Below are 20056 nucleotides of genomic sequence, written 5' to 3'. Positions count from 1 at the left end.
CCTTATATATAGTATTCTAATATATTTATTTAAGAAAACAATATAATTATTTAGTAATGACTCAAAGTACAATATTTAATGACTAAGTACGTATTTGCCTTTCAATATTCTTCTCATAAGAATTTTCCGTCCACTTAAAGTTGACATCCTTGTATCCCATCCATGTCGTTTAATACGACGACGCTCATTAGGACGGGGAAAATGATACCTCATTCTAGTTCTACTCAATATAAGACCCCATGGATTGGTTATTATTGAACTCAATGATGCAAGCCGCCTGTAAAACAGTGTAACTAAGAAAAGCACACCAATTTACTTATATATTATTTCGATCAAATATACTGAATAACATCATACGGAAATGTTTGACATGCACTGGAGAATAAAGTGCCTATCATATTGTAAAATTTTTAAAAGTAATTTTATACTTTAACTTATTATAACCACAAATTAGGTATTATTCGGACACCCAAGTCCTACCAGAGAGCGTTGTCTTTGCACCTGAAAGTTGTATGTGCTAAGGTCATTTGCTATGGAGGCAAATACGAATCGGTTCACATGATCGTGTTTCAAATTAATACATCATGTTTATGATTTTTCATAATGTAGCATGTAATTGTAATTTACAACATGTTACAATACAAACAATGTAACATGTAATTTATTTGTAAAGCTAAAGTGACAAAGGAATCAATTTAACAACTGAATTAAAAATCTAAATTTTTAGATAATTTTTAACGTTTTTAGTATAACCGTGGTATATAACCAGAGAGGAACCTGCTTTATGGTATAATTTTCAGCAGTTGCGAATTCTACCACTAGGTGACTTTTGCTTAGATATGCGAATACAGAGACGAGAAGTGTCTGCGGAATTACACGATGGCACACAAACAAAGAAGATTGCATCCATTTGTATCATATATATGTATATAGAATGTATATACACGCAAGTTTAACTAGCAGTAGACAATAGCAGCAACCGCAACAATCACGTTTTGTTTATCTTTACTGACTCTCTCATTGGATGGAGTATAGTCGGCAGCCAATAATTGCAGTCGCAGCAATCACATTTTGTTTATGTTTACTGCTTCGGCTTGTTGTATAGATTATGACTACGATCACATAAACGATTACATTATATAATTATATGATCGTGAATTGTATCTCACTAGTGGTTATAACGTTAAAAGTTTATTGTTTATTCTTAGCTGAATCAATAACGTTGAAAGCAACAAAAATAATAGAGAAATTTTCAGGCTATACCAGAGTTCATCTCTGGCTATACATTAAATAAATTTATCTCATACCTTCTCATACATTGTATATGTATGTGTATAATTATACAGTCATTAATATTTTTCTGAGGTTCTAATTCTAACGTATATGTTGCATCAAGCAGTGATTTTATTTATATGAACGATAATTCTTTTCACGTGAAAATGAGTCTCGTTGCATATGGAAGTAGCGATGAAAGTTCAGACGATGAAAGAAGTAATTGCAATACCGAAATCGAAAATAGAGTTACTCCAGAGGTTACAGTTTTACACACAAATCACAAGTTATATTTACCTACTTCAGAACACAGTATATTTGCAGAAAAAGGTGGTGAAAATAGTATTAACATAGAAATACCTAAGACAAGCGCATCATTAGAAAAAATACACTTTGATAAGTTACCTAAACCCAAAAGTATGATTACTGAAGCAAAGGATGTCACAGAAGAAGATGATATACCACCGAAAAAGGAAATTGAATTTAAATCTGAGAGACCAATAAAAAGGAATCGAGTTCCAGTTAAAATAACAGTGCCGTCTTTATCTGAAGTAAGATAAAATTTTATCTCTATGTACTTCTCTTATTTCTTGTGAATCAATACATTGTTTTAATTGCAGTTTAAAGATGTTGCAAAGGAAAATGAATTCAAATCCAATAAAGTTGAATCATCAAGTGTAAGTATTATGTATGTATAAGAAATAATTTGTAATGAATGAAATTAAAATTCATGTATAATTTCAGAAGGGTAGTAAACTTTTAGTATTGTTGCCACCACCTAAAGGAACTGAAGTCAAAAGTACCAATAATTTAGTACCTAGTGTTATTAATAAAGTTGTTAAAGAATCTAGTCAAATTACAGTTCAACCTAGCAAAGATACATATATAAAAGATTCAAATAGCAGAAAACTCATAAAACCTATTACAACAAAAAGTTCCATAAGTATAACTTATGATTCAAATTCTGACGATGAAGATGACACAACCATAGGCAGTGATAGTAATTCTGTTACAGATTTCTTTGCACTAACAACAGCTAATACTGTTTCATCTTCCACTTTACCAGATTCCTTGAATGTTAATGTAGAATTAAATAACTTTGATCTAGAATTTAAAAATAATCCTAAAGAAGATAATAATTTACCTAATTGGTCCACTGGTAATTCTGATATAGTTGTAACAGAAATGAGTATCAATGAATCTCAAAAGACATTAGTGAGTAACGTCATGAATTTACCAAGAGAAGAAATACTATTAAAAAATAAGACAGAAATAGGTCCAAAATTACCACTGCCTGAACAAGAATATAATGTAGATTCAGAAGGTAATGTGGCTTTTGATGATAAGGCTATTGAGTACCTCTGTGGGAAAAGAGGAGTGAAACGAAAATCTAAAGAAATTGAAGAAATAAATATTATAGAAATAAATGGAGAAGATATTAAACCTGATGAAAGGGAATGGTTAGTAAAAGCATTAACAGAAGAGCCTGTACAAAGACCAATATCTATGCAAGGTGGGGGAGTAAGTTCTCAGTCTAAAAAGAAACACCAAATAACATACTTAGCACATCAAGCTAAGGCAATGGAAATGGAATTGAAGAATCAATGGGCACAAAATAGGTTAACCAGAAAACAAACACAATCAAAATATGGTTTTTAAATATAGAAGACTTGTATTAGATATGTTTGTACATACAACATTTTTTCTTTGTTATTGTATAAAAGTGAAAAAGTTATAAAGTAAGATATTGATTAACAATACTGTTACACCTATCATTCATTTTGTTTTCTCCAAAAAGGTGTTCTTTAAAGTTTCATATTCCTTTTTTTTAATTACAACTAGAGGTTTAGCTTGTAGTAAACTTGGTGGTAAATCTCTATATTAACTAAATTATTGATAAGTTCTGCTAATTCATCTGACATTTCTAAATACCTATGATACTTATTTAATATTTTTTTGAGATAAAGATCTTCTACTTGCATATCTGCTAAGTCAGTTTCTAACTTTTCTGCAGTTTGCTGATATTCTTTTAACTTTGTAAATAATGAAACATGGTTACAACGAATATCCGCTTGCTCTTTTTGAGAATCCTCAATAATGCTTTCAAGTGAATTTACAGCCTCTTGCAAACAATTAAGTTTCCTTGGAAAAATAGTACATTTTCTAGAATCATCACATAATAACGCCAGTTGTTTTTCTTTCGTACTGTCTTTTCTTTTCCTCTATTTTCTTTCTTTCACTCACTATATTCAGAGTAATAGCATCAAAATCACCTAGCTTTTCATATCTTAAAGGCAAGACTATTTTTTGTAATTCTTCTTTGATGTCGTTAGGCAAAGATTGTGATTCCAAGTTTAATTTATTCAATAATAATAATATCTCCTTCCTGAAAGCTATAGTTTCTTCGCTTGTTTCTAACATTACTTTTTGCAGAGGTTGTAGTAACGACTGTTCTTTTAGCAAAATAAGTTCTTCATGATATTTTGCGCTACAATTTTGCGTAAAAAATTCCATCTATTGTTTTTTAAGAGTTATTTATGATTACTATATGATGTGATAGTAGTTTCATTTTTATCAAACTTTAATAAGGCTGTAAAAGAATTTCATAAATATTACGCATTTTTACCTCGCCGTTATACTTTTGTTATTCATTGATTATTCACAAATTTAACACACATTTTCAAGAAAAGCGATTTAGTGAGATGAAATATTTATGTTAACCATTTTTATCGACCGCATTTTCCGCTTCGCAAATGCACATCTGCATCAAACTATTACCACATTTTATGACAATTCGCTTATATAAGCTGACGTGCGTATTTATAAATCCTTATTTAAATATTGATTTTTATCGTCTGTACGTTATGAAAATTTACACCTAGATCAAACTCTGGTAACGGCTATCTAGAAATATATGACTGTATGCGAAATATTGTTGCTGCCTGTGTTGAGTCCACTTTCATTGACAGATATTTGTTTTCGGCGATGATAAAATTTCTAAAATTGTGAATAATTAAATTTTGTTGAACGAGAACGAGTTTTAATGTAAAAAATCGGCGTCTCTGCGCCATATGCTTTTATGCTGTAGTGTTGAAATAAATATTTGACCGATACTTGTGTAATTCTAAAAGCCGTCATCATCAAAAAAGTGGTTAGAAACAGCAACCAACGATGAGCAACGATCAAGCAAATGAACTGTCTGAAACAGTTGAGGTATAATATTAAAATAAATAATAGTTTTCTATTTGTCTTGCGTTTAAATTATAATACGATATTTATTATTTTAAATTATGTTCAAGTTTGTTCCAGAAAGTTTAAATGTTACAATATTTTGAAGATAATGCTTGTTGTTAAAGCTAATGTTGTATCAATATTGTAATTTTACTGATTTTTACAATTATATCTATACACAATAACTATCAAAAAGTATAAAATAATTTTTGTTTCAGTTATCTTCAAATGATATTGAAAAAATAGAAGAAGCAAAATTAAGAGCAAAATTTCCAAATACTGGTCGCCCAATTAGTGGACATTCAGCATTTCTACAGAAGAGGCTAGCTAAAGGGGTATATATACATACATATATATAAATTAATTATTTAAACTTCTATGAGTTAATGGATAATTTTTTGATTAAAATGCTAAATAATTGTGGTGTTATAATAAATATATCTATAATGCAAATTGGCATAAAGAAATTTTTCTAAGTTATATGTGAAAAAACTTTCAGCAAAAATATTTTGATTCTGGAGATTATCAAATGGCAAAACAAAAATATACAGCTAAGCCAAAACCAGCTGGTGTGCTGCCAACAGGTGATGCTATACCTACACCTGAAACTGTACCACAACGAAAGACATCTATTATCCAACAAAAATTTAATACAACAAGTACATCATAAGTTTTTGTAATGTTTTAAAAGTATCGTAACTCCAGTGATATATAATGCGATTATACACAATCTAAATTTTAAATGTTCAGTATCTTTATGTTTTGTAGATGATATTATCTTAAAAGATTAGTTTTCATAATATTTTTGGAATGCTTATTCATTATCAATATATTGCTTTTTAATACAATACATGTGTGCTATGAAAGTTTTTCTTAAAAGTTATATTTGAAGATATAGGGCACTTAAAAGAATAAAAATTGTAACAATTTGTAACAATGTATCATGTGTCAAATATTATAATTCTGTTTTTTCATGTACTAAAGGTGTTAATACTTAGCAATTTTTATGTTGTTTGTAAGTTGATTTTGAGGTCTAAGTTAATCCTCATTGTATCTTAGATTCAAATACATAAATGTAGAGTTTCAAAATTTCCTATTAAAATAAGCAATGAAACTAATCCAAAATATGAGATTGATGATAAAAGATGATACTGTAAATGTAATCACTTGTATATGCAATAGAGTTTCAGAATGAAACATTATACAGACCTGCATTTCCAAAGTTGCTGTGATGTGCTTAATAGACTATATTCTTATAAGATGTCAAGTTATCATAAGAATCTGTATGTAGCATAAAAGAAACTTAAATATAATAGTTGTTTTGGTTATTGTAAACTACATTAGTAATATATTAAACTTTCTCATATTTATTTAGTTACCTATCCATTATTTTGGTAAAAAAAATGATTTAAATAATAGGTTTTTACACATTAACTAATATTAATTATTTTTCACATTTATGTCGAAGCATATAGAAATCTAAATAATTTTATTTTGTTGTATAAATACATTTTTCTATATTTAAAAGTAATTAATATAGTAAAATTTTTAAAAAGTGCACTTACATAAGATAATTTTATTATTACATCATCAATTAATTATAGCTTTTAGGTATATATTAAGAAATATTTTTATGATACATATATTAATAAGCACATTGGAAAAAATTTGTATTCTTTTTATTCATTAATGTTTCAGCTAAATATAATAAATTGAACAAAAGTATCAATTATGTAATATTAAAAAGCTTTTAATACATACATTACTTATCTATTTCACTATATTATTTAAGTGTTATATCCCACATTTGCCAAATAAAATTTATTTTTTTTATATCTTTATATTTTATATATATAGATATTTAATGTAATAGTATTAAACTTATTTTAGATATATTCAATACCCACATACCATTATACTCATATGTAACTCATATTTAAAGATATAAATATAATTTGATCTAAAAATTATTATTTACAGTAATGTGAAATAGGCACTTATTTTATTCTTAGCCACTTTTATCTATCCATTTTTTAATGGAATATCAAAAAACAATTAGTGTAAATTTTATTGTCACAGAGAAAAATATATCGATAAGCAATAATTTAGTTTTAATAAATTACAAAATGTTTTATACCAAAAGTTTTTCTATCAAAACGTTTTATATAAAAGTTTGTTTTAATTATACTATAATATATATATATATATTTCTAAATACATTATACATGTATCTTATATTCAAATTTCAAAAAAATAATTTATGTCTACTTTCTTTATAGTTGTTATAAGAGAATAAGTATCTTATGGAAGTTTTAAAATTAAATTTTGTTTAAAATATTTAGTAATTAAGATTAATTCAAGTAACATATAAATTAGTAGTGAGAATATTACATTAAAATTTTCTAAATTATGTAATTTCATAATTAATTTGAATATTAAAGCACTTTATGTAGGCATATTTTGACTTCTGTAACTTCTGTATTTATTTTAGAAATGTTTTTTCGTTTTTCCTTCTTTTAAGTAATAAATAGGACCTTTTTAAATATTTACTTATACATATCTTCTATCAAATTTTCATATTTTTTATAAACAACATTCCTTTTAAGTTTAAGCGTTGGTCCCAATTCTCCAGTGGCATGTGAGAAATCCTTTGGTAAAATTTGGAACTTCTGTACTCTTTGTGCATTACTTATAGATTTCGTATTGGCTCTTTTAATTGCTTTATCAATTTCTTCATATACCTAAGAAAATGTAAAGTTTATAGATAATGTTCAATAAATATCAAAATTTATTCTCAATTTACTAAAGCTTTTGGTATATACAAACTTACAAGAGGATCATGTGTTTTTAAAACATCAGAAATTGTTTTTGATGTACTTCCAATAGATTGTAACCATTTTAAAGTTTCTTCAGTGAAGTCATCTGTTGGTTCACCAGTTTCAGTATTAACATTAGTCTGAAATATATGCAAATTATATAAATAACAGTAATGTAAACATTATAATACTTAGAAATCTCATCTTACCTTTAAAGTAACTAATATGGTAAGATATTTTCGTTTGTCTCCAATCAATAAAGCATTGCTTAATGCAGGCAATTCAGCTAATACTAGCTCTTCTATATGAATTGGTGGTATATTTTCTCCACCAGCAGTAATAATTAATTCTTTTATTCTTCCTACATTCGGTACAAAAATATATTAAGACTAACATTGAGAAATTAAAAAGAATTTGTACTTTAAAATAAGTTTACCTGTAATATGTAAAAATCCGTTTGAATCAATTTTTCCTAGATCACCGCTGTGTAACCATCTTTCTCCATCTAATGCTTCCCCTGTTTTTTCAGGTTCATTTAGATATCCCATAAATATGTGTCTTCCATACATACAAATTTCTCCTTCACCATTGCTGTCTGGATTATCTAATTTTGTCTTAAGTCCAGCCATAGTTCGACCAACAGAACCTAATCTGAATATCAAATAGATTAGAAAAAATTAATGTAGTAAATTATCAAAATTTAATTGGATATACATTTTTTTAAATCGGTCATTGCGAATGTGTCCAGAAGATGATAAAAAATATTTCAGACACGAATGAATAGTTTCAGAAGATATATAATTCAATGTTAGTCTTTTGTAGATAGATAAGTAGAATTCCTAAATTTAAAAAATTTGCTATATACGCAAACAACCTAAATTAAAAAGAAATTAATTTAAAAAATGTCACCCAGACTCATCTAACTTTTATTTGAAACATTTTTCAGCATCAATATTTTCAGTTTCTAAAATATTCACGGCAATCAACTTAAATAGGATATCGTGTACAAAAGTAATTAGGTATTTACTTGAAATGATCAGGTGCACTTAAAATATGTCCACCGCTACATTCAGACATTCCATACACTTCAAATATAGGGATGTCTAAACTTAAAAAATATTCTTTGATATGTGTACTTAAGGGGGCAGCTGCAGTAGCGCAATGATGGCATCTATCCAAACCAAGTGCTGTTTTTATTTTGTTAAAAATTAGCCATTTGGCAAAGATATAGCCCCAATGTTTGTGATCGTTACCATTCATTTTATTTACATTGTAATGATATCCTTGAGATGTTGCCCAAGAAACAATACTTGTTTTAATAAATCCAGTATTAATTTCACTTTGCAGTTTAAAGTATATTTTCTCCCATACCCTTGGTACACCTACAAATATGGTAGGTCGTACCTCAAGTAAAGTATTAACTAAACTGCCTTTAAGAGCATTCCTGTCCGCGAAATGTAACGTAGCAACTGTATATATGCAGTAATATATATCGATTACCTAGAATTATCAAAAAAATTATATAATTACAACATATACAGACTGTTTCACATAATTTAGTCAACCAACTAAGCGGCAATTCCATATGCAACAATATAGCAAATACGAAGATATAGAATTTTTTGTCCAAGGCTTTGTTTTTGAAAAAATCAAATTTGAAAATTTGTCCACCATTCTTGAACATAGCTAATTATTGGTTAAGTATAAGTAATCAATCAGCAAGAAATTATTCTATATGCAAACATGAGTCAAATATATGTAGAATAAAATTTTTCCGTAAAAATTTTCGTTTTAAAGAAGACAGAGTTTGAACATGTTTAGTTAAAAATTGGCCTAGCACACGCGTATGATAAATTTTTCAAATTTACTTTTCTTGAAAACAAAAGATCTTGTAAAAAAATTTTATTGCACTTCCTCAACTCATTTTCACATGTAGAATATCTTTCTGTCGATCATTTACTCTTGTCTAATCCAAAATTAGCCATGTTCAAATACACTTGATAAATGTTTAATCTCGATTTTCTCTAAAAGGGAGTCTTGGACAAAAAATTACATGTTACATTTTCGTCTTATTTTTGCACGTAGAATCATCATTTACTCTTGACATTATGCGGGATTGCCTGTATAATATAACATATAATTTTAGAAATTTAAAACAAAAAATTTAGATAATTTACCTGTGCTGCAACGTGAGATAAAGGCAAATAAGAGATTATATGTTCATAAGCGGTTTTAAATTTAAAAGTTCTATTCATAGATCGAACATTATGTATAAGATTGTCATGACTTAACATTACAGCCTTCGGATATCCAACTGTACCTGACTGTAAATAAAAGACATATTTGTTTTTATGGCACTTCGTAAAAGTATTCTCATAAAAAATTGATGTTTTGTACCGTGAAAACCAAAGTACAGCATTCATTCGTTGCAATTCTTTTCAGAATTTCGTTTAATTTGTCATCAGATTCTGCTTCTCCAATTTTTATTAAATCATTCCACTGTAAAGAAATTATTATTATTATTCACTTCATAATAATGAATTCGATATCATAGATTATAGATAAGATGATTTACGCTTAAAACGTCCTTTTCGTTCGGTGTGCCGGTGTATTGAATAATTGCTTTTAAATGAGGAAGATTGTGTCTTATTTGTAATATTTTTTCCAATTGTTTTGAATCTTCGACTACTGCTATGTTCGCCTGGCTAGTTTGAAGGCAATGTTGACATGCATCTGGAGTATTGGTTGTATATATTCCGACAGCAATTCCTCTAAATGAATTGCAAATTATGTATGAAATATTGAAATTAAATATTATAGATCTTCCTCAGAAACGTAGATATAGATATTTACCCTGCGTATATAGCGCCGAGATTTGAAAACAACCATTCCGGGCTATTGAATCCTAGAATGCAAACCCCGTGGAATCGTTCTAAACCGAATTTTATAAAAGCCTTGGCCACGATTTTTATTTGATTTTCATACTCGCTAAACATATAAGGCGACGAAATGAATAATTCATGTGAAACAAGTTTTCATACTTTCTCTGTGGATTACTTACGTAAAAGTATATGTTCTTCTGTGACCAGTTTCATCAGGTGTCGCTGCTAGAGCGATATGATTAGGATATTTTTTAACTGTATTTGACAATAATCCAGGAATTGATATGGGATTAAAATCTTCGTTATTTAATTGTATTCGTACACGTCCGTCTATTTTTGTAGTCGTGAAACTATCAGCGGGCAAAATTTGATCAGGTCCTATAAAAATAGAATAAATGACATAAATAATAAATAATGATAACATAGAGGGTGTACCAGCTGAAGAAGGCCACTTAAATATATCCTTTGTTCTTAATACCATAAAAAACGTCTGTAGTACGATTAAATTTGATGAATGATTAAATAATTTCCAAAGCAGAATATCATGAAAGAAAAATTGTTGTTCGCTCATTGTCATTTTTTTATGTACAAAGCGTATATATGCCTGAATCATGACCTTCAGATGAGCTTGAGACAGTGTTAGAATAGTATGTAAATTCACGATTTGAAATTTAAAATAAATGAAATGTTCCGGGTGATAGCTTTTTATTTTCAACGTCATTGATTCGTTCGAAGTTTTTAATTATCTCCACATACGATAAACGCGATGGACTGTTGCGATCGGAAACTCGTTCTTTATACATACAATCACATAACTTCTCTTACGCGTCGTTTTGCCTTATTATAAATGTAAATCAGCTCAACTCTTTCATGCTTTGAATAACTGGTCAGATTGAAAGTTTTATCAATACATTAATGATCGCTGCCCAGTTACTTAGAGAATGGATTTTGTTCATATCCGTCGATAAACATAAATTAATAGTTGTCACCGAATATCCCTTTCAAAATGTAATAACATAAACCATAAATTCACATATCATCGAATTATCGTTTTATAATTTCACTATCCTCTTAGTGTTCAAGGTTATCTGAAGATCATAATCCAAACATATTTAAATGCTTTCCTCGTTGCTTCTTAGATAAAAAATAATGGTAATCTCGAAAAAACAAAAAAAAAAAAAAAAAGAAACGAACAAATCAAAAGCTTTCTCTTGCATGATGTTCCCCGTTAGAAATCATTTATATCTACAAACATTTTTCATGGCATTAGAAACAAAGACACAGAAATAATTAAGTAATTTCCTTCAGCTAGGACACCCTGTATATATTATATTCGTATATTCAAAACTTTTTAATACAGGATTCACATAGATGCTCACCATCTAGACCAGTTTCGCTACTCGGATAATAGGAATCTTCACTGGCTATATCCTGTAATATTGAAAATACCATTCATATCAATATATCATTCTTCTTGTTTCACTGTGTAAAAATGGTATTAAAAATGAAAAATTAAATTAAAAATTTTCAATTTGCTATTTGATCATTTTCTTACTGTCGTACCTTGTTGTTCATCGTAAATTCTTTTATTGTTTCATTTGTCTGGAGCGGCTGCACCGTATTCATGTTATCTAAAATGACATATTATATGTGTTATAATAGTGTATATGTGTTTGTTTTATAGTATGTATTGTATGATTGAATGCAGTGTGATTTTTTCAAATGCAATGACTAATTTAAATCGAAGATAATAATTATATACGATCGAACGATTTGAATGATTCAATCTCATTACTATATTACTATACATTACGTATTATTATAAATGATAACACTAGCTACATTTCACGAATTTGTTATTGTCGGAAATCGAAACTATCCAAATATATTAAAATTATTGAAATGCGGTATGAACTTAATGTATTTTTCAACATCACGCAAAATTATTTCAAAATTATACGAAGTGCTCTGCACTAAACTTTGTACCAAAAGGTACAGAATAATCTATAGATGTGTCATAATCTTTGACCTCACGATCTCAAAGCATTCAAAATCGTCAACTTAAATGAAAAATGTATGTTATATTATGTATAACCAAATTTTTTATAATTTAAATTCAACAAGTATAAATAATTGATGTAATATCAATATAGTATTCAAGAAGAAGCAAAGTAGACGCGGAAGGAAGTTTAATTTGCGTAATTAAACCGCATCGTGTGAATACAAAGAAAAGAAAAGAAAAGAAAACTTTCGTGAACGCGATATTTTTGTATGTAATTTTCATTATTATGAATTGTTTACTTATAGCCATTTGTATAATAATGCGAAGTTTCTCATAGGCCTTCAAAATATATTTTTAACAATTATCAGAATAACGATGTTGTAACTAGACTAAATGTGATATTTCTACCTACTTTTTTTTAACTTTCTTCTGTTCTATGTACTCTAGACATGAGATGATGTGAACAAAGTACACTTGATAAATATAACAGTAACAGCTACTCATATCGCGTACAGTAAGTGATAAATTATTTTTAAACGTCAGCGAAGTTTATTTTTTACATGTATGTATATGTAGGTTGAATTTAGATCATACGTTTAGTATCATTACACTGTAATTTCTCATCAAGTGAAAGTTCATTAAATTATCAGTTCAATGATAATTTATAAAATTAGTCGGAATATTCATATAACTTATGTAAATTCTGTGTCCAATAGTTCATCTGTAATTAGTAAAACTCTAACAAATACCTTTGAAAAGTAGAATAACCATTTTAGATGAAATTTGAAGTTCACTGGCTTGCTGAAACTACAAAGGTATTGTTCGACTAGCGAAAATCAATAACAGAATATCGTACTGCCTTTCGGCGGTACATTTAATCTTGTTCTCGAATTTTTACATCTCAATCCCGATTTTTTAAACAACAAAATAATTTTTACTGTCACAAAAAAGCTTCAGCACAAGATTACATATTAACAACATTATTTCTTAATGTATTCGTGGAATCTATCGACGCGAAATTGAGCGAAAATACAACTGAGGTGGAAATTATTCAAAGAATGTCGAAGGATTCAGCAATTGAGTGATTTATAATCGTTTTTAAATCCTTTTGTTGATTTTATAAACGACATTGACCGTTAAGCTAAATGCATATCTAAAAACTAATAAAAATCACAAATAAGATGACGAAGAATAAAAAAAGGTAATTGGACTTTATAACATATTACATAATTTCGTGTCTCGTAGCAAAACCGAGATGCTGTAAGAAGGAAGATTAAAAAACGAAATATTCATGCATCATGTATCCATATCAATATTTCAATTTTATTTACCGAATACTACTACGTAAGACAAGAGAAGAAATCCCTGTTATTAGATGAAAAATAGAAACGACATGACATTGATAATTTCAGATTATGTAACAACAAATGATATTTCCCTGTTAATATGTAATTAAAGTCAAATTACAACTTTAATATTTAATTAACTTCGGAAATGAACAATTTTATTCGGAATATAATTTTTTCGTATGTATGAAACTTAAAAAGATATCTCAAAACCGACATGATATTTATTATATGTTGTTCCTTCGAAATATATAATTAATTAAATTATGAATCTAAAGAATTCTTTTTACCTATATCATTTATTCCTAATTCAAAGTTTAGAACAAACAATTTTCAATCTGTTTTTACTTGCAGTCTGATTCTAAGTTTATGTAAAATATTCTAATAGTGTTTTACGAAAAAGTAAGCATAATAATCGTCATATTAGTTATTATAATTATTCGTTGTAATTAAAAGTTCATTAATTATAGGCGTCAAGTACAGTCTGTCCGATAATAGTGTATCATAATAGTGTATTAACGATACACGATATATCTACAAAAATTAATATATTTTTGATACGATTATCGATTACAGATACAGGTAGTGACCCCCATATTTTTCGACTGTAGTCTTAACCTCTTTGGTACCGATCAACGTCATATCGTTGTTAGCAACAGTTGCGAAAAGTGTCAACAACGATATATCGTTGCGTATACGATGACGCCTTACTATTTGAATCTCATCTCAAAATAACTTTATAAAACGTTATAAATGGTTGAATTTTTTTGCAGAAGTCCTGTGTGAGGTGTTCCACAAATTGAAAAAATTGTTTAGGGGTTTAACTTTTTGTTATATTCTGCGATGATTGATACCGAGATTGTGTATATGCTAATGCCGTAAGGTAAAAATTCGACACGGGAGATTTGCTTGAAGCCTTAGTCACAGGTTGTAGATAATACTATTTAGAATAGAGTATCTTCTTATGTTTCACAAAATAATCTTACATCGATAGGACGAGAATCAAATTTTTGGTGGGCCTGTGCGAAGTTCACGCACAATTTGTAATCTGTGCAAAATTATAAATTATCTGTGTGAGTAATAAGTAAATATTACACATTTTCAATAGCCGGATAACTATAGATGTTTATAATAATATTAGAATGTTATTTCAGTGATGTTATACCAGCTCACTTGTTTTCGAGCAAGTAATCCTCCTGGCGCTTACTGTGCATCATGGGATTATCATTTAGTTTTGTGTTTTGATATTAGAAATTTTGTTACAAATAATTGAGAATGCAATATTTATGCTTTACACTACGTGTTCTACATCAAACTATGACTAAACAATGATTCTTCTTATTTGCAAATACTGTTTATAAAAGAAAACTGATTTTTCCATTTTTCCTATTGATTGTGGATAAGTATTATTAGTATAATTTTCAACAAATATTGAAATACAATTGGCATTAATTTATTTTTTCTTTATTTCGTAATATGTTCCGTTTTAAATTTTGTATCATATCAATTTTGTATCAATATCAACCTTACCAAATTACATCAAATTGGTTCGGTATTCTTTATTTAGGTACAATTCTTTCGGTCGGCGCAAAAAGGGTTAATAGACCACTTTGATAAGTTCTTAACCTTAAAATACGTTTTGCTTTCAATTTGTGCTTTATAATAGACCAAAAAAAATTATTAATGGGATATGCATTGGATTTGGGACTGGGGCATTTGCACTGAGACAGCCAATCCAACACAGTGATACCGTTCTTCGTTTAGTAGCTTATTCATTTCAGAAAACTGTAATCTTTTTAATGATTAAACTGAGAGCACTGTGTATATTTAGATTATTACAGTCTCATCGTTATTAAACATCAATTTGCGTAAATATCGCCAGTAAGCTCTTATGAGGCTGTATAAAACTATTATTAAAATTTATAAATGACTAAACGTAAAAAGAAATAATGTTAACGTTATTGATATCTTTGTGATAGAAGTTTCCTTCTATCCCAACTCTCTTTCCCTGTGTTCCACTGGGAATAGTACCGTTAATCGTTACTACAATCCGATTCATTCGAAAACAAGAAAGTGGGTCTAAGAGCTCGAATAATTTATTTTATGAAATTGCGAAAGAAATGGAAAAAGGTTATTAAGAGTAATTGTTAGTATTCAGTCAATGTAATGATAATGAGCTTTTACTAGTATTTTATCAACAAATTAGCAACTTTTATTTTAACGAGTAATTATACGAGTTATTATAAAAAATATTACAAAAGAATCGTAAAGATAGTCATTTAAATAAGGAATATAAACACATATATATAGTATAACGTTTCACTATGTTCAGTGATGTTTATGTTTCATCGCTTTATTATTTATTCTATGACGATTTAGAGTAAATGACAATATTTGATAAACGCAGTCATTAAGCTTTTTCTATTGACGTTGAGATTCGTGATTGGTCGATTCCTCAACTAAATAAACATACGATCCCATTAATTTAACCAATCAACGGTTTATTGCAAAAGGATACGTTTCTTTTTGAATCAATAAAGCATACTTTTTTACCTCTTTCTAATACCTCTTATAATATTAAAACGACTAAAAAAGAATTATAAGACGATTGAATATAAGGAATCAATGGAAAGTGACAATCCGGAATTGCTGATCACGCTATATAAAATTTTACATACGTATATGTATATAGTGTATCAAAGTTAATAAACATCACATTCATATACATATCGTTTATGAATTTGTTATACCGCAGAATGCTTATTTCTCTTGTTCAATAAAATATTACCGTTAAATTGATTGATTATTTATTACACATTACATAGTAAATTCAATTAATTATTCAAATTCATAAATATTGAGATATAAATATTTATAATAATTTTTACATTAAACTTCGTAAAATTACAAGATAAAAATGAAGATTTATCTTTATTATTTTAAAAATAAAGATATTGCGGTTGAATAATAAACTTTTCTATAAATCGCGTCAGCAGATGTGGTTACCTTGATTCCTGGTTTCCTTCTGAGTGACAATTTTATAAGTTGACGAATATACAAAATATATTTGTATCTCTTGAGACTTCCACTAGATAACTCCGCACGGTACGAAAGTTCTTACGATACTGATGAAACTCTGAGTTTACCGCGCTAATCCACAGTCAACTTACGATCTGTATCATATGAAAATTTTACACTTGGAACCGACAATTACATAAAATCTTTTTACCATGTGGTAGGAATTTGTACTTTATATGGAAATGAAATCATAATTACTTGCACTTTGTACATGTTTCAATGAAACGTTTAAACATATTCTAAATAACGAATAATTGGATAAATCTTTCTTTTTGAAAAGATACAAATTCATCTTCAATGGAAAAATAAGATAACATTTTATATTTTTCTTTTGCTATGTGCTATGGTTATTTGTAACAAACAAAATATTTTATTTTTTTGGGCATATCTTTTACTGAATTAAACAAATTATATGATTTTTTAAATTTCAAATATATTTGTACATGTATACATTAAAATATTAAGATTTTATGTTTAAATATGACTATTTTATAATTTTTACAATTAATTATCTTATAGATGCAATACATTTGATTTTAGATTTGCTGAACAAATTAAAATGCGAAATTCAAATTCATATGTATTTGTTATTATATATCCATTTTATTAAATTTTAAAGAAACACGAACATTTAATAGTTAATTATGCTAAAATAAACTGTTTGAAATGATAGTACATACATATGTAGGCGCGCACAAAATTCTTCAAGTTATCTACATGCGCAGAAGATGGTATGTAGTATGTACTTACATATAGGTTAAAGAATTTTGTTGCCTGTAAGGTTATTATTACTGATCACATAATCTTATTTCTCACAAAATCAAGTTTGTAATTGTGGAACGTGATATTTTCATCGAACAATACAAAATGCCAGGAACACCGATGAAGGAAGAAAACGATACGTTACAGAAACTACAAATAACGGAACGCCCTCCGGTTGTAAACTGTGAGCCTGTTGTGCGAGAAATAACGCAAACCGATAGATTAAACAAAAAATTATTAGTATCCCTCTTAGAAAGAATGAATAAATCAAATGGTGAATTCGATAAATTTATGGACAAGGGAAATACTAGTTACGATTCTCAAGATGATAATGAATTTTAAGTAAAATGTTAATGTGTTTTGAAACATAACCTAAATACCACTGACCGGCTATATTACCGTTACAATTGTACAATTACTAAGGAATAAATATTACTTGATAAAAAACAAAGTAAAAAATTTTCTGTGTTCAAATATTAATTGTATTTAAGGACAACCTGAGAACATTAAATGCAAATTTAGTATTTCATACATACATACATACATATACAAAGTGGCGGTACAACTTGTTGAATATGACGACATTATCGAATACTTCCGATTACGATGAAGAAGATGAGCACGACATAATAGCTGAATATGAGAATCAAGAGTCAGATGGAGATCAGGGTAATGTTCAGAAGAATTCAGATTCTGAAAATGATCAAAGTAAAGAAGAGAATACTGTAAGAAGAATTGATCCATCATCATCTAAGAAACATATAGTAAGAAATCCTTTACCCAAATTAAATACAGAACGTTTAAAGGGTCCTAAAGGAATTCACACTATTGAAAAATATTTTGAAGGGTTTAAGTTTCATGGACAAGGATATGAAAAGTTAGATTTGGATCGAGTTATGAAAAGACTAGAACATTGGGGGCATAGACTGTTTCCTAAATTGGACTTTGATGATTTTCTTGAAAGACTAGAGAAATTGGGTACTAAAAAGGATCTTCAGGTGTTTATAAAGAAATATAGACAAGATATGATTAATGAAAATAATGATATTATTAATGAAGATAACATAGATGCTGAAGAAAATATAGTACAAGATGAACCCATTGATGAATTTGACTTATTGATTGCAGAACAAATAGAAAAACAAAAAAAAGTTATGCAACAGACAGCAATTAATGTACCTACTACTAACAATGATGTATTTGATAAATTATTATCACAGTCCAATACCACGAATTCTCAATCTGTAACTAATGCTTCTACTTCTTCGCACTTAAGTGATGAAGTAAAAGCACGTATAGAAAGAAACAGACAACAAGCTGTTCAAAGAAGACTTGCAAGATTTAAAGAAATAGAGGAAGAAGCAAAGAGAAAAAAACTTGAAGAACCAGAAAGTAATGAAACTCCATATGCAGAGAATAATGAGCTTGAAAATAATTCACAAAAAACAGATAAAAGTCATGAAATTTAGAATAAAAATATAACACGATTTATAAAAATATAAAAAAATTTTATATCAAAATATTAATGTAGCAGTTTAAAAAAATATGTCAAATAAATAATCTGTTATTAAAGATTCCATAAGAACGTTATTTAGATATTTGTATAAGGTAGATTGAACAAAAGCTTAATATAAATTATATATTTATTTTACTTAAGTTCTACGTTTTTGTGTACTGATATATAAGACATTATTACCACGAATAAAAGCATCACCATACTTGTCTTTTAATTGACCATTTACATATTCTTCTGTTTGTTCAAGAGCTATATTCATGTAACCATCAAGACAAGCTAAAACACCTAGGAAATAGATAATTTCGTAATTAATGAACTATTTTATAATGCACCACGATATATGTTACCTCTATAATCTACACCACTATTTAGCTTTACGACAACAGGACGTCCATGTATTTGTTGAATAAATTGCGATAATGCTTCCTTACGACTCATCTGTAAATTACGTTTTTCTTAAGAAAGTAAGATTAAGGTTAGAATCAATCTTTTGGAAATAAGTTAGTTACTTCGAAAATGTTACTGCTATATGTAATTTTTAACGTTTATTGAATTCTTTTTTTAATTACGCTTGAAATACCACGTTATTATTGCCACGGCTTTTATTTTATAGTTTTATCGTTCAATACTAGATAATCGTGCTATAGTTGAAATGTAAACAGCAGGTAAACTGAAAGTTACTGTCGCGGTCGTATACACGATCTATGGCTATCATGGAGGGGGTAAGGCTCTTAGTGTCGCTAGTTGTGATCATTCATTAGCAAAGGCTACTCTATGCAAGGTGGTGGAATACATCCTCTGTTTAAAAAAAAAACATCAAATAACGTATTTAGCAAATCAAACTAAGGATATGGAAATGAAATTGTGGAATCAATGGGCACAAAATAGGTTAACCAGAAAACAAACACAATCAAAACCTGGGTTTTAAATATAGAAGACTTGTATAAGATATGTTTGTACATACATTTTTTTTTTTTTTATTATTGTATAAAAGTGAAAAAGTTATAAAGTAAGATATTGATTAACAATACTGTTATACCTATCATTCATTTTGTTTTCTCTAAAAGTGCGTTCTTTAAGCTTTCATATTCCTTTTTTTTAACTTCAACTAGAGCTTTAGCTTGCAGTAAATTTGGTGGTAAATCTCTATA

General features: G+C 28.2%; 7 protein-coding genes, 1 long non-coding RNA gene and 1 pseudogene across 11 annotated transcripts; 5 read left to right on the top strand and 4 right to left on the bottom strand.

The window, feature by feature from the left end:
• Nucleotides 1-12: 12 nt before the first annotated feature.
• On the bottom strand, nt 13-501 carry LOC117239644 (39S ribosomal protein L34, mitochondrial). The gene is made up of 2 exons (XM_033505372.1): nt 358-501; nt 13-277 (listed from the first exon to the last, which is right to left on the bottom strand). Exons 1-2 carry the CDS (start codon nt 396-398, stop codon nt 76-78), a joined length of 243 nt encoding a protein of 80 aa, XP_033361263.1. The 5' UTR covers nt 399-501; the 3' UTR covers nt 13-75.
• Nucleotides 502-955: 454 nt separating this feature from the next.
• Nucleotides 956-3030, top strand: LOC117239536 (proline-rich protein PRCC). 2 transcript variants are annotated; one of them, XM_033505198.1, is made up of 4 exons: nt 956-1326; nt 1400-1823; nt 1893-1949; nt 2017-3030. In XM_033505198.1, exons 2-4 carry the CDS (start codon nt 1413-1415, stop codon nt 2929-2931), a joined length of 1383 nt encoding a protein of 460 aa, XP_033361089.1. In that variant the 5' UTR covers nt 956-1326; nt 1400-1412; the 3' UTR covers nt 2932-3030. The 2 variants fall into 2 exon arrangements, with proteins under 2 accessions (XP_033361089.1, XP_033361081.1); XM_033505190.1 differs by having other exon boundaries at nt 956-1823.
• LOC117238571 lies at nt 2920-3803 on the bottom strand (annotated as a pseudogene).
• A 6-nt stretch (nt 3804-3809) lies between these two features.
• Nucleotides 3810-5841, top strand: LOC117239637 (alpha-endosulfine). Its single transcript, XM_033505363.1, has 3 exons — nt 3810-4485; nt 4722-4838; nt 5003-5841. The coding sequence occupies exons 1-3, from the start codon at nt 4444-4446 to the stop codon at nt 5171-5173; spliced, it is 330 nt and encodes a 109-aa protein (XP_033361254.1). The 5' UTR covers nt 3810-4443; the 3' UTR covers nt 5174-5841.
• A 941-nt stretch (nt 5842-6782) lies between these two features.
• Nucleotides 6783-16714, bottom strand: LOC117235086 (long-chain-fatty-acid--CoA ligase ACSBG2). 2 transcript variants are annotated; one of them, XM_033496794.1, is made up of 13 exons: nt 12953-13076; nt 11765-11832; nt 11581-11632; nt 10381-10579; nt 10173-10307; nt 9895-10090; nt 9717-9818; nt 9497-9643; nt 8347-8819; nt 7756-7970; nt 7529-7680; nt 7334-7459; nt 6783-7244 (listed from the first exon to the last, which is right to left on the bottom strand). In XM_033496794.1, the coding sequence occupies exons 1-13, from the start codon at nt 12972-12974 to the stop codon at nt 7050-7052; spliced, it is 2082 nt and encodes a 693-aa protein (XP_033352685.1). In that variant the 5' UTR covers nt 12975-13076; the 3' UTR covers nt 6783-7049. The 2 variants fall into 2 exon arrangements, with proteins under 2 accessions (XP_033352685.1, XP_033352693.1); XM_033496802.1 differs by lacking the exon at nt 12953-13076 and adding an exon at nt 16556-16714 and having other exon boundaries at nt 7050-7244.
• On the top strand, nt 14120-14843 carry LOC117235143. Its single transcript, XR_004493631.1, has 2 exons — nt 14120-14622; nt 14704-14843. It is a non-coding gene; the product is annotated as an uncharacterized LOC117235143 (long non-coding RNA).
• A 661-nt stretch (nt 16715-17375) lies between the features above and the next one.
• LOC117235136 lies at nt 17376-18029 on the top strand. The gene has a single exon (XM_033496893.1). It carries the CDS (start codon nt 17495-17497, stop codon nt 17729-17731), a length of 237 nt encoding a protein of 78 aa, XP_033352784.1. The 5' UTR covers nt 17376-17494; the 3' UTR covers nt 17732-18029.
• On the top strand, nt 17866-19119 carry LOC117235121 (protein TIPIN homolog). Its single transcript, XM_033496859.1, has one exon. The coding sequence runs from the start codon at nt 17965-17967 to the stop codon at nt 18856-18858; it is 894 nt and encodes a 297-aa protein (XP_033352750.1). The 5' UTR covers nt 17866-17964; the 3' UTR covers nt 18859-19119.
• On the bottom strand, nt 19015-20054 carry LOC117235127 (U6 snRNA-associated Sm-like protein LSm6). Of its 2 annotated transcripts, none has more exons than XM_033496880.1 (3): nt 19945-20054; nt 19253-19343; nt 19015-19190 (listed from the first exon to the last, which is right to left on the bottom strand). In XM_033496880.1, exons 2-3 carry the CDS (start codon nt 19341-19343, stop codon nt 19042-19044), a joined length of 240 nt encoding a protein of 79 aa, XP_033352771.1. In that variant the 5' UTR covers nt 19945-20054; the 3' UTR covers nt 19015-19041. The 2 variants fall into 2 exon arrangements, with proteins under 2 accessions (XP_033352771.1, XP_033352762.1); XM_033496871.1 differs by lacking the exon at nt 19945-20054 and adding an exon at nt 19415-19587.
• Nucleotides 20055-20056: the final 2 nt, after the last annotated feature.

The sequence above is a fragment of the Bombus vosnesenskii genome, unplaced genomic scaffold (genome assembly GCF_011952255.1).
Source record: "Bombus vosnesenskii isolate JDL3184/JDL3185 unplaced genomic scaffold, Bvos_JDL3184-5_v1.1 scf7180000013264, whole genome shotgun sequence".
Taxonomy (NCBI): domain Eukaryota; kingdom Metazoa; phylum Arthropoda; class Insecta; order Hymenoptera; family Apidae; genus Bombus; species Bombus vosnesenskii.
This window is presented reverse-complemented; position numbering and strand designations above follow the sequence as displayed.

Excerpts from the sequence above, each read along its gene's own strand:
- LOC117239644 (XM_033505372.1), bottom strand. The coding sequence starts at position 398 with ATGATAGGCACTTTATTCTCCAGTGCATGTCAAACATTTCC. Across the intron at positions 278-357 it reads AGTGCATGTCAAACATTTCC|GCGGCTTGCATCATTGAGTT; the intron begins GTATGATGTTAT and ends ACTGTTTTACAG.
- LOC117239536 (XM_033505198.1), top strand. The coding sequence starts at position 1,413 with ATGAACGATAATTCTTTTCACGTGAAAATGAGTCTCGTTGCATATGGA. Across the intron at positions 1,824-1,892 it reads CAGTGCCGTCTTTATCTGAA|TTTAAAGATGTTGCAAAGGA; the intron begins GTAAGATAAAAT and ends TTTTAATTGCAG. Across the intron at positions 1,950-2,016 it reads ATAAAGTTGAATCATCAAGT|AAGGGTAGTAAACTTTTAGT; the intron begins GTAAGTATTATG and ends GTATAATTTCAG.
- LOC117239637 (XM_033505363.1), top strand. The coding sequence starts at position 4,444 with ATGAGCAACGATCAAGCAAATGAACTGTCTGAAACAGTTGAG. Across the intron at positions 4,486-4,721 it reads AACTGTCTGAAACAGTTGAG|TTATCTTCAAATGATATTGA; the intron begins GTATAATATTAA and ends TTTTTGTTTCAG. Across the intron at positions 4,839-5,002 it reads AGAAGAGGCTAGCTAAAGGG|CAAAAATATTTTGATTCTGG; the intron begins GTATATATACAT and ends AAAAACTTTCAG.
- LOC117235086 (XM_033496794.1), bottom strand. The coding sequence starts at position 12,974 with ATGGTTATTCTACTTTTCAAAG. Across the intron at positions 9,644-9,716 it reads GCTGTACTTTGGTTTTCACG|TCAGGTACAGTTGGATATCC; the intron begins GTACAAAACATC and ends TTTTATTTACAG. Across the intron at positions 7,460-7,528 it reads CCATATTAGTTACTTTAAAG|ACTAATGTTAATACTGAAAC; the intron begins GTAAGATGAGAT and ends CATATATTTCAG.
- LOC117235136 (XM_033496893.1), top strand. The coding sequence starts at position 17,495 with ATGCCAGGAACACCGATGAAGGAAGAAAACGATACGTTACAGAAACTA.
- LOC117235121 (XM_033496859.1), top strand. The coding sequence starts at position 17,965 with ATGACGACATTATCGAATACTTCCGATTACGATGAAGAAGATGAGCAC.
- LOC117235127 (XM_033496880.1), bottom strand. The coding sequence starts at position 19,343 with ATGAGTCGTAAGGAAGCATTATCGCAATTTATTCAACAAATACATGGA. Across the intron at positions 19,191-19,252 it reads TAGTGGTGTAGATTATAGAG|GTGTTTTAGCTTGTCTTGAT; the intron begins GTAACATATATC and ends TCTATTTCCTAG.